The sequence below is a fragment of the Pecten maximus genome, chromosome 10 (genome assembly GCF_902652985.1).
Source record: "Pecten maximus chromosome 10, xPecMax1.1, whole genome shotgun sequence".
In the NCBI taxonomy this organism is placed as follows: Eukaryota; Metazoa; Mollusca; class Bivalvia; order Pectinida; family Pectinidae; genus Pecten; species Pecten maximus.
Genome location: NC_047024.1, coordinates 18,240,487 through 18,254,564, shown reverse-complemented (window position 1 = coordinate 18,254,564; position 14,078 = coordinate 18,240,487). Strand labels below are relative to the sequence as shown.

Sequence of the window (14,078 nt, the reverse complement as noted above, 5' to 3'; positions counted from 1 at the left end):
CAATTCTTAACCAAAGCCATCCCAGAGTAGGTGACAACAATTCCAAGGATATTTCGTTTGAAATGGACCCCACGCCTACTTGGTCTGATCAATTTCTAGGTAATAGACGACAATTACATAGGCTTGGTTTAGGATTTTGGAGTAAGGTAGGCGTTGGGCATCATTGAATCAGGCTAATTTAAAGTATTGTCGTTCTTGCATTTCTCAAAAGTTTGAAAACGAGCCCTGTGACGACGTTGATTAATTTGGTAATTTTATATCTAAAATATTACAGTAGTGCCTATACACTGTAATAGTTTTATAACAGCTTCAATTCTTACAATGACTTTGTAGTATGGTAACGTGTGAAATTGCTTAATTTTTAGCGATGTGCTTTTACCAAATACTAACATATTTAGACAGCTCTCTTTGCCTTTGATACCGAAAATTCATGAAGCTGGCAGCCATTTTAAAAAACAATTGGAGCTGTATCCCTACACTGACCGAATCACTGAAAGTGTGGTATACTGTCCCATATCTACAATTTAGTTTTCTAACGACATACAGGGAAATTCATCACATATTGTAAATATGGTTACATGAATCGATTTACCGTATTACCTATTAGGTTTTAATAATTGCGTATGGGTTATATAAATTGTACCAGCTACAATACGATATATCTGAAAGCTCCTTAGCGACTCACTCTTACTCCCTTTGGAAATGCTAACCGCCCATATTATGCTAAGGCACATAGGGGTCATTACATTGACAATGTCACTAATCGATTACAGGACAAATATCCCTATTTGCATTGCCTTACAAAGATAAACAATCATAGTCAGATTAGCGATAGGGGCGACGGAAGATCATTAGTAAGGCATTCTACCACTGAGAGGACTTAGGACTTAGCAAGCCGCAATTTACAACAATTGATCACCGAGATTAGTTAACTAATTCCAGCAAGGACATTGGACGTAGGTTCTATGGTTGAGTAACGTTGGCGGTCAACGCTTTAGTCAAATGAAGGTAATTCATCACTTAACGGAAGACAGCCACATAACGGAGATTATGATGAATTTTATCACGTCACGTTACGACTAATGATTGGACAACAATTCAAATAATTTGCCACGTCATATCCACACGTGCATTTTTGTTCTGTAGTATATCGCAGTATTCTATAATGTTACTATACAGATTGCACAAGAAAATGTCATGACCTGTTCATACGTCACTACGCTGACATAAAGGGAAATTAAATCATTTACGCCATAAGATGACTACGAGTTAGATTCAGCAATACTTTGATATACGTGTACATATGGTGCTACAACGGTCAACTGGTGCATTGCGATACGTTCCACTCTCCCCTATTAAACAACGACCTAGGGACATGAGCGTTTACATAGAGATCAACTACTCCTGAATCAATATTCTATTATAATGTTGGAACGATAACAACACGAGTAAAACTGAGAGCACAAAACACAAGACAGATGTTACGTCCCATTTGGCCCCTTAAATAACTCACTCATAGAATATCCGGAGTTGAGAGAACTAAACAAATTTCAAAATTATCCATTCTATGATATGCTTTGTGTAGGCGTTTACAGAGATAATGAAAATTATTGTTGTGAGCATGTGGAAGAAATCTTCCATCAGAGACCTCCAGTTAAAGCGATTACCATTTTTGTGCTAGAAGCGAAATTGGTAGCTGTATCTTCCGTGTACTTATAGCAGTCAATGGAGATGGGATTACAAACCTCTTTTATTAACACAATAATGTAATAACATTGAATAACTATGAGTTATATCTTCGCACGTGCTGGCTATTGTCAGCGTAAGCAGTAATTTTCTACAGAATTGGCAACACCATGTAATACTTCTCTCCATTAATGCATTGTTCCTAACCTCTATCCAGCCCCGTTTTATTTTACATTGTGATGCACATACATGTCGGTAATTCTACCACTGATAAAAGTACAAATAACCTTGACTTCGAAATGTATTTTTGAATGAGTCATCACCCGATTTATTGCTTAGTGATCTCAGAATATATTATCTAATAAATTGTATATAGAACTTTTTTTTCAGCTGTCAACACTATTGTAAATTACATATACCAGTATACAGTTGATAACGTGACGGATCATTTAGGAGCGGCTTTAGTATCAGAAGATTAAGATGTTTGACATTCAGAGTAATAACAGTATCTGTATACATAGAATATTGTGCAGGAGGAGGTTAGCAGACATATAACGATATCATTATACTCGCGTGTCATCAAGAATGATTGGCACGTTTAGTTATGTGTTTTTCGGTTACACTAATTTGGAACAGCAGACGTAAAACACAAAAATCCTCCCATTGTTTAAGTAGTAATGAAGCATTATTTACAATGGATACGCAAGTGCGTGATTCTCGGATTCAACCGAAACTTGGCATAACCTTGTTTTCAATAGTACATCTTGTCATCGGTGACTTTGTAATCCAGGTTGCAGATCCAAAATTGATTCCAAAATAATCTTTCCTCTGACCCTGCTGGTTGGGCAATACGACGTTATTATGAAATATCTCCAGTCTGAGTCAATGCCTTGATAACTCTGAAAAGCGCAAGGTATCGTAGATGATACGAAACCCAACGAACTAAGAATTAATTACTTATGTAAACCTATTTATAATCAGAGCGGCCCAAACTTTGAGACCAGGTGGTTGATGAAGCGCAAACTCATAAAGAAGATAGATTTCAGTAAGTATACGAAGACTCAGGGCAACTACATTTATTTCATTAATGCTGTCACAAGAGCGATAATGTCGGAATTTCTATTTACAGTAACCGTGACCTAAGTTTTATCTCCCCATGATGATGAAATGCAAACTAGTACAAGAGATGTAGGTTTTGACTAAATATATGAACTAAGTTTCAAGACAATCAGATCATTTTAAACATTATTTATTTTCCTGATCTTTCGGGACAGCTGCGCAATGAACGAAGTCGGTAGAGCAAGAATTAGTTACATACATACGTATGGACGTATCCCTATATTCCCTCGCGACAACAATTAAAGAAATTCTTGGGAGGCTGGATCAACAACTTCATAATATTTATCCGTGTGTCTTAATGTACAAGTTGCATGCACTAAGTTCGTGTTAGAAGCAATAAAACTAAGATATGAAGCTGATTCATCATCAGCCGACATTAGAAAGGATGTATGACAAAATATCGAATTTTTCTTATCAGTCGCCCGCTTTACATATTTCTTGTATTAATCAAACCATGTACTTATTATCTGATGTAGTGTTTCTTGTCAAGCTGCTTAAATATTGTCATATCAAATAGCATAATATGTCAGATGATCTTCTGTAAAATTCTTGTTGCATATTAGCGATAGACATATGACGCTCTTATTTGAGTTATTGCACGACTGATAACAAAATGATTAGTCCGAGTTCTCTGTAAGGAATGACAGTTATTTTCCGTGAGTAAAGTGCATATTATGCAAGAATATGGAGGCTATTCGATTGATGATTTGTGGTGAAGGTGTGATAGCTCATACCAGGCAGAAATATTTACGCAGTGCATTTTCACTCCGATATTTGGGCGTTAGTTGATTATACAATAACCCTGTTCCGCTAAAATCTGTTTTAAGATTGGTCGCGTTAGTGTGATGATAAAGCCTAACTTGTGAACGAAGAAAAATTCTACATTTCCTCTGTAAAATAAAATTCGTCACTTTCAAATGTAATGGAATAGTTGATGCAATATAACATTTTATAAAATCAGTATTTTAACCGAGGCATTCTTAATTACATCAATAATACTTATTTTTTTTTATTTCGTTAAGAGAAGTCATACATTTAACGATAGGAATTCAAACAGAAAATAACTGGTTAAATGCGGGCGTGGTATTATGTAATAATTAACAGAGCTAAATGCTGAGAAATTCCATTCCACCTCTATCAGTAGAGAGCTAGGGGATATTAAAGACAAGAAATTCATATGTCATAGTCAGTACATTATAACGGGTTGTCCAAAAAACAAGTTATGAGTTCACAACTAAAACCAAGCGGTTAGCGTTCTATCATAGAAATTGTCTCATAACGCTACAGCTAACGACAAAGAGTTCCATTTTACCAGATAAGAAAATAGCTTATTGATGATGATGGAAATTTAATTCAGTTGTCCCGAAAATAGATCGAGTTTAGCAAACATCACTTGCATGTTGAGTCATGGAATTGTGTCTTTTACATGCCACGGCAAATACATTAAATACTGATGTCATTATTCTAATATAATCACCTTTGTTTTCATCAATAGATTATCTGAGACACGAAAAGAAAAGCATTTGACAATTCCGAGATTGTAAGTTTAAATGATAATCTTTTATACTGAGTTTATTGATTGATGGTCTCATTTTATCAAGTGTTAGTTGGACAATGGGGTAATATTTCTTGCAGTTGTCATTCAAGAGAGGTACAAAAGTAATGAAGTGATTATGTCTCTCCTTTCGGGCAGCAATATAGTGGGGTGGTTACACTTAAATATAAATATCTTTCTTAAAAGCAGATCGTGAGGTACTTTCCAGCTCACTGTAGGTTCAGCTTGAATAGTTCTACAACGTGATGTGATAACAAGATATTTTGCGAAATTCTGAAATATTTTAATTGTGATTTTTCTTCGGGTAGGTTAGGTAGTATATCTTAATTCTAATCTTAGGTGTCACGAAGTATATATTTTTTGGCTCTATAAGGTCGCGTGAATATCTTTTTCTTTCGGGGTTTCAATGCATATATATTTTTTTAATTGGTATCTCTCTCTTGTGTGTTTGTATCATCACGTTATCGTTCAAGCCGTAACTCTTATTGGGTGTTTGTGATGTCACGTGATACATCGTATTTCTGCGTTGTAAGATCACGGGGTATCTCGTGCATGTAAGGTCACATGGTAGCATTCCGAGTTGATAAGGTCGTGAGGTGCCTTTTTATTATAGGTTAAGTAGGTGAGGATTCGACCTTTATTCAAAATTCACAGCATGTTATTTTGACCTTTTATTCCTCAATTTTGTAGTTAAAAAGGTCAGACAATATACTGGTCGTGTACTTATTTTAGCGGTATTCTAATATTAGCGCAGTTAGTGCTCAGGTCATTGGGCTAGTTCAAGTGCAGCGCTAAAATTTATCCATCCTGTCGTTCTGCATACACGACAAAAGTAACGATATTCGTAGTGCAAAATGATGTAATATGCAAGGTTTAGCATTACAATATGGCCTGTTTCAATAAATTGATTATGATTTTGATCGTTAAACATTTTATAATTAAACCAATTCATTTTAAGAGAGACATAACAAATACAGGTCATGGTTCAGTCGCGTTTTCACATGCATTACCTATGATCTCGCGAATACCAGTCTTAAGCCATCTACGCTCAATAGTGTTCCTAATGTACTGATAAGCCAATCACTAGTACAATGTAATACATATGATTGGTCAATTGTAATGGTCACCTCACCCATTATAGCCCATTTCAGAATGTACACGGCTCCTTGATAATCTTACCAGTGGGCTATATAGTCGATGGTAAGTATACCTTGCACGCTATGATGTGTTTCAGAAAAGGGCATTAATGTTAATTTTAAAATATTCATGCCGTTATTGCGCTAATAAGTCTACATCTTCCCGAAGCGCTAATTCAAATACATATACACTTCAATGAGCGAATTTATACTAAAATAATGTCGCTTTTTGCAAAACATTAAATTTTCATGTAGGGTCACAGTGATATCCAATAACGTATGCAATGTTGCTAAAGAGGATACAGTCATACAACAGTTACGATTAAGATAAAAACAATGGATAAGAAAGGTAAGGTAATGATAACTGAAAACAAGGTAGACAAAAGACATGGTTATGTAGCATCGTAACATTTAAACTTAAGCGTCTTCATTAAAGGGACATTCTTCGTTTGAATAAAGTTTAGGTCGTCAAAATAAAACTTACTGGAAAATATGTACTTTATCCAAGTAGTAAATCTTTACATAATAAGGCAGTTTTACTCTGAAGATAAACCGAAGTTATACGAGTATAAAGTCCTGAAAATTATGAATTCGACCCGAAGTATCACTAATTACCACAAAGACATACGGAATTTGCATACGATAGGTCTTTTTCCTGCTAGATTTCGGCGTTAATTTACTTGTAGTCACAAACACACATAAAATCATCTTTCGTTATTTCAATAGAAATTGTGCATGTTTCTGATGTGCTTTCGAAGGAATGCCATTTCAATTGTGCATCCAAATTAAGATGTTATTGTAAAAATGCATTTTCTTTATTCCACGTTTGTCTCCTCGTTCTATACAGGCTTCATTTTTGTAGATGGATGTGTTTTATCCCTGGAAGCTATGTTATAATCTAGATATACAGACGCCACCTAAGGTTATACAACGATGTTCATTCGCCCATAGTAGAGACATTGTCTTTATATTGGCAGAAGGAAGGCCTCAAATGTAGGTCATATTCACAGAGGTTTCAGCATGGAACCGAAAACCACATACATGTTGTACTGGCTCCAATGTGCTGGTATGTCTCATTTAAACAGGAAAAACATGTTATATGTTCATTGCATTGGAATAGATTAAATTAGGTCTACTAAAAGAATTCCAATTCTATTTTACGACGGCTTAATCATTTGTATTTTACTTCATCAACTGCAGATATAATATGAAATCACGGAAAGGGAAATAAAAGCTATTTTATTTTATACACACGTTACTAATTTTCATTTTATGGGTAGCTGATGCAGGGAAAAGGTATTACGGAGATTGAACATTTGTGCTTTCATGTGAGTTTTATTTCCGTACACAAATGTACATTATAGTATGTACTAACTTAAATTTGACAGGACATTGGAATTAATGGTGCCACAAGTGTGTGAGCAAACGCTCCTGATTTCAACGCGTTTCTTTCGCATTTATTGTCCCTCCGTTTTACGACTTGCTTCGTAGAAACTTTTCCATTGTTTTATTGTAGTTAATTTGATTTTCTGCAAGGTACAGATAGTCTCGTACAAAATAATGTGCCTGGTAGTGTTGTTACTGTCTCGACTCTTATATTGAGAACTCGACATTGCCTAGATTTGCTGAGGCTCTCTTTGTAACTAAGACGTATACATTTTTGTTCTCTTTTTTTTTCAACACGGAAACAATGCAAATCCATAGATACGTTAAGCATACAACAGGTACCGTTATACCATATGTTGGTAATGTAATCATCAACTGACTAAGGTTACTTGAAAAAAAAAACAGCCTTTACTCATTACTTCATTCTGCTTCAAGTGTAATCAATGCAGCACGTCATATCGTCGTATGTCTTATGTATGAATCCGTTTGTAATATCGCATTCAAGATCGATCTCTTACATTTCGCAAGCAAGTAATTGAAACACAAGGTTGTGAAATGTCAGTCGATCACAAATTAGTTAGATATACAGATATTGACTCTCATTTGATTTATATCTGATTTCTTTGTTTTTTTTAAAGAAGAATTTCTCTAACTCTCAAATAAAACAATTGAAATGGTACCATTGTAAATCATTGCAAATATATCAAATTTACTGGATGTCGTGCTCTCATAACAAGCATAGGTAAAAGGCGACATGTTTTGTAAGAACATAATCCGGTCATTTTCAATAAATCTGCTTACTAATAGAGTTAATTTTCCTTTCACTATCCACATTGACCGGCCAATGAACCTCATCTTAAATGTCAGAGTATCAGTGTGTATTGTTCATTCCTGACTTTTCTGAAATAGTGTATAGAACATGTAGCTCCATTCTTTTGAAGTCTCTTCTGTCCAAAAGAGGACTGAAGCAATCCTAATGAAACGGTATCTTACATGGAACACGGGTACAATGTATCGGTTTCGTTTAGTTTATTTTGTTTACGGCAAAATCATTTAAGGTAGTATATATCCTCGCCCGCATTATCTAACCACCTCGCTATCAGGATAATGAGTGGCATTTTGTAGCGTCGAGGAGATATGTGGTTGACTGATAGTTCTCATTGCTTTCATTCTATCATCATAACTTCTAGAGAAAAACATTTGATGGCTTATGATTATGTGACGTCATTGAAGACAAAACTATTCCGAATCCAAATTGTTACATATTTCAAGTCGCTCCAGGAAAATATCATTTATACAAATGTGCAATAAGTTTTTATTATGGAATCCGATATTCGTTTCTATATTCAGACTATCATTTACTACTAAACGTCACTTAAGATAATTCACAAAATGAAACTTTATCACAAAATCACAGTCATTGCCAAGAAATTGTTTGCCTACGTCATATTTTACTGTATCGTTAACGTTTTGAGTAACTTTTATGATGCCAGAATCCACGACTATAGAATTTCCGCTTTTAATATCTTCATGTATCAGTCACAGACCCTTTGCCTCATGGATTTGTTAAGCTGTCAGATTTGGTGTAAGCCCTGCCACGTGACAAGGAATCCCGCAGTGCAATTAACACCACCTCCCTATATCATTAATCTGTTGGAAAATGTTCACATTGGATGATGATGGTCTGTACAAAATTTTCCCTTTATATTCAGAATCCTCACTCACTGGGAATGTGCTATAGAATTCGCTCATATAACGACCTTCAAACCTGCATAAGGGGCGTATCTGGTTAGGAAAACCACGACTCCGAATGGCAAACTTCTAGCCATCGTCCAAAATTGACCGCAGCATGGTGACACGTGGAAAGCCTATATGCTTACTCCTATCACAATTTCTCCTCTGCAGTGGAGAGAACTACGGTGCTGGATAACAAACAGTGTTGTAAACGCAGTAATTTACTCCAGATCTCTCAGCTGCAAAGCGTTGGAAATAGTTATTAACAAGCTCATGTCACCAGAATTTTCGCAAGACAAACCTCAGCGACGTTAATTTCTAATAAGTAAACGACATATTGATACATAGTTCACCGAGGACAAATTGGCAGAACAAACAAATCTTTAATTCTAACTCAAATTTAATCAAGCGAGGTGCACGAAACCATGGGTAGTAAGTCAAGGTTTTCTGAAAACGGTAACGTTTATAATTTCCGTTTCACCTCCATGACATCGTCATGATCACCAGGTCAAAATTCAAGTATTATGACGTTATAAAATTGATAAGCAAGGTTTTGGCAACAAAGCTGCCAGAGGCATTAAATATGCCACGCTTCATATCCCAAAATGAGTTATCCAAATAACATTGAATGCTTATATAAACTTCATAGAAAATTTTCTTCAACATGAAACACGAGAGATGTTATAAGTTTACTTATCAATATTTAACTCTCATTCGTTTAGGATATTCGCTGTCTTCTTTGAGTGTTTATTTTCTATTTAATATCAATTTCTACAGCCAGAAAGATATACGACGTGTATGTACATTTAAGAATTATCTCGCGGAGAAATTTATCGATTGTTCATGTAGTTGTTTATATGTCAGTAATTGCATCGTGATTTTCCCCATTTTACACATTCTCGCTATGTCTGCGCCTATATCAAGCTGTATAAATACTCATCAGACAAGTCTTAAACACATCATTCAAATTTATGCTAGATTCACAGGCGCCAATTTCTTTTAATTTGTCCATTGAAAACACTTAAACGAAAAGCGTAATTGCATATAGGAAGTGCCATGCTGTACATTGCACGAATATGCTCATTCATGTATAATTATAGGTCATTAGATATAGAGTAATTCTTAAGTTTGATTAAAACACTATTATGCATGTCTTAATCCCTTTGGTACCTATACAATCATCGGGATTAAACATTTGTGTGGAAGCCATATGAAGAACTTGCAAGACTGTTGAAATATTCGGAACAACTTCAGGTTCTATTTGTGTATTTAATGTATGGCTATCAAGATTCTTTTGTGTCTTTTGTCTTTTTGGGGGATCTTCATTTCTTATTGATCTACTACTTCAATTGATACCTTGTACAATACATATTATATTTGAGTTTGGTTTGTTTTACAACACAAACTGTTCTATTGTACAATTATGACCATACCTGCAGTAAGACATCGTTAACTTCGTCCTACTCCCTAGCACGACTATTTTATCATCTCCATGTCGTTTACTGAGTCGTTCAGTGATACTCTAAAGCACAATCTGACAATAATATCAAATTATTTTTAATGTACAAAATTGTTCTTTATCAAAATTTTCATTTAACATTTTCTCACTTTGTATCGCTCCGCTGGGGCTGGTTAAGAGTTAATTAAGAATAACATATGATGTCCATCTTCTCTAAAGAATCATGTTCGTTGTAATAAACATTTCAATTTTGTTTTTCAATACATAAATGATTTAAAAACATTAGACAGGGTCGTCAAAGAGTGGAACACAAATATACGTTACGTGCACGCAATATTGTGCACTTATATGAGTTGTTCAATCATTTGAAATTTACTAAATGAGTTAAAATGATTATTAAGTCGTCAGTCGCAATTGTATTATCTAAACATATTTCTTACGAAATTTATGGCATAGCCGCATTTCATGTTCGAACAGTTATGCAATAAAGCATCGTATCCTACACTCAACAATAGACTCAACTATTGAGCTTCTTTTGTATACAGGAGTTAAAAGTCGTATTAATGAGATAGTGGGATTTATAAGTAAGTTAAAAGTTTTCCGACCGGAGAAGCATGCTTACATAGTCCCTTTCGATATGGTATAGCCATACAATGACGTCAGCCGGAAGGACGTGTTTTAACACCCTACCAGGATAACACCATTTATGACGTCACAAAAGTGCTGTGATTGTTAAAAGGTTTTTATAAACACAAGGTCAGTGACATAAAGTATTATAAACCTGGGAACATAATCCTCTTGGTCAGTTGAAATGTCAGACAGTTATTTACGGTATTTGTGCAAGTTAAACACTTTGTCAGCTCAATGATTCCTTTTTTTATTTTCTATTTAAGGTCTGATCTATATTCATAACTACATTGTATATCATTTCTAATCCGTGAACATATTTTCCCTAACTTATTTTTTGTTACTTCGTTATACGTATGCTATTTATAGCATGATGCGCGTTTGTTTTCCTTTGTTCTTAAATACAATTGAATTACCTATTGTTAATGCTAGATATCAAATGAAACAATGAAGGTATTTTCTGAAGTAGAAGAGACTTTTAATGACACTGCATTTCCTCCAAAGGTGGGGTTTAAAAATGGCCTAAGAAGCAAATATGATATATTGTATGTGCTATTGGTAGCCTCTGTAGTCGTACGTTTACAAACGTAAAGCATTTCAAGTCCAAACATATACATACGCAAAAATACAGGGCCTTTTTGTATCAAAAATTAAAAAAAAAAAAATTGATTTCCTTAATCTTCAATTTACATTGTATTTCATTTTATTTCCGTAACGTCCGATTGTGAATATATTGAAATCAGTTATTCTATAAATAAGGAACATATAGGAGCTTTTATCAAGACAGAAGATTCTAATATAATCGTACATTATGTGGGCGGTAAGTACTGAATCAGATGAGACTGGCTTTTTTTAGATTTATCTGTTTATATCTAACATTACCACATGTATTGTGACGACAACACTGTTTCACGGTGCTGTATAGAATATGATACGTCTACTTTCCCACGCGATATGACAGGCACGCTTGTAAACAGTCACAGATAACAATAACCATTCTACGTAATTTTTATCTTTAAGGCATAAACACGCGTCTCATTAACACAAATATATGTCATAATAATGCTTTAGTGCCATGAACGATAGGTACAGCCAATCCAGGAAAAAAAAGGAAAAAAAAGAACAAGAACAAATAAAAAACGCAACATGGACTATAACGATGTGTACTGTACAGGGAAGTCTTCATATGGATACTTATTTGCCGTATACCATCAAAATGTATATAACTTTGATAGTTATTTCATCGTTTATGTTGACGATTTTGTGTTTTGTGAGCAATATATATGTCTGGTGATATGTTGACTTTCATATCGTAGGAATGAAGGTTACCAGGAACACACCTTCTCCCAATTCACACAACATATTATCGGGAACGTAGATAATTGTCTGCTCTCTCGGGAATCATTACTTTAACCGATAACATATTGCTACAACCTTATCTTAATTACATATGTCATAAACATCTAAACAACACTACATGAAATCACTTTTTAGGAAAATTATACGCAGTGATGTTAACTTGATTGAAAATAAATGTTCTAAGGAATTAGACAAATTTGTGTCGGTTATTTCAAGTTTACTTATCTTTTTTTTTAAACTTAAGCAGGTACTCCAAGAAAACAGCAAAAATATCGTAACTCAATGCCCAGAAAAAAATATTTGAGAGTGAAATAAAGTAATTGTTAAACATTTAACGTCATTATTTCAAAAGAAAGTGGATGAATTAAACCTGTTGGATTTAAACTAATGAAACGTCAGAAAAGGTATGTACGCTGAGTTGCTTCGATGATGCTAGAGTAATAGAGTTTGCTTAATTTATTTTAAATGCTTTAATTTTTTAAAAAGTTGGATAATAACATATTTGTAAATAATAATAAATAAATAAAAACAGAATCTCATGAGGTCACACGAAGAGAAAAATATATACGTACCCACTGTTAAGGACACCAGCAGAAAGAACAGTATCCGAAGGATATGCACGTTCATCCGGAGCATTTCGCCGTGTCCGGATCTACACATTAGTTAATATTCCAAATAAGTAGAAACACATACTTCATATCACGTGCAGCCACGATATCAACAACTCTTGACATACTTCTTAACTAGACAGTGTAGAGATGACATCAATCCTAACTTTTTATCGTAACGATTACGGGTTGTATACGTCTGGATAGCGCTGCCACAAATGTTTTCTTTAGTATAGATTTATGTGTACCTGGCTCCCAGAACACGTGTCCCTCACCAACTTGATACTACCGAGGACTTGTGATGTTAATAACAGGCATCCACTGCAGCCAGTAGAGGCTTAACTGTCAGCATTGCATATAAAATTCCCTGATATACTGGATTAACTGTAGAACGGTACGTCATTGAATTTGCCGTGATTGCTAACGTTACTACAGCCAAGGTAGGATTAGACTACACCGCAATTATAAGCGGCCAATAGTCTGCGGCTGCTCCCTCTCATCAGGGTTCGGCTCGGCAGTATTGTCGTGTGGTGCTTGCTCGTTTAGTTTTATGATTTATATGAGTGACGGTCAGCTAGCACCCAGATTTGCCAACGTGATTTTCGTTAACAAAGCGATTTGCGTATAGCTTCTTCTTCTCACGGCTCAACATGCTATTTTAACGCAATATGATCTAAGCGCTGGGGAACAGGAGCAGGTCTAACTATAACGGCCTGTCTGGCTCAATTCTGTGGAAGTGGCCTGGATTTATTACGTTCATTCCCCATTGATTTCTATAAGGGTTAAGGATGGACATGAGAAGCGTCCCCCAATGAGATTATGAGTTGAGGTTTCACACCTCACACGTCAAACTGAGTAGCCATTACGACTTCAATGCTTCCGGTCTTCGCCGAAATGTTTTGTAGCATTTTTTCTCGGCATGATTGAAACTGACAGAAAAAGAAACACAGTTAAAAGATTATAATTTTCTATGAAAATTGAAGTGGAAATACACAATGATGTTTCAAAAAGACATTATCTAATGACGAGAAAGTCAATAATCTGTATTTCGGCTTTCGCTCACAAGGGATTATCTTTCGTCGTCATTATGAGCTAATTTAATAACCTTGATACCTTATATACTATTTTTCGCGGTATGCCAAATGTATGTATCCAATTGATATAATATGCGAGTAATGTCAATTTGTAATTGAAGGGAAAATTGTTCTAGATATATATGATTAACTCTGGTATCAATACTTAAGCTGTCGAAAGAAGTAACATCCCGTTTAAACATGATAAATATAACAATCTAAAAAATGTCATTGTTACAAATAACACGTGCCGAATAAGATGGATGATAATGGTCACGAGATTGAAACATCAGATATAATTAATCACAGCTGAAACGATAATATTGCTGTGACTGC

The 14,078-nt window shown here is 34.9% G+C and overlaps 1 protein-coding gene across 1 annotated transcript in view; it reads right to left on the bottom strand.

Annotated features, from left to right (window-relative positions):
* Positions 1–13,348, bottom strand: part of LOC117336430 — a 49,381-nt gene extending 36,033 nt beyond the window's left edge. Inside the window, exon 1 of the mRNA XM_033896944.1 lies at positions 12,634–13,348. Within this exon, the coding sequence (XP_033752835.1) occupies positions 12,634–12,721 (88 nt within the window). The 5' untranslated portion in view covers positions 12,722–13,348. The remainder of the gene's footprint in view (positions 1–12,633) is intronic.
* Between the last annotated feature and the right edge of the window lie 730 nt (positions 13,349–14,078).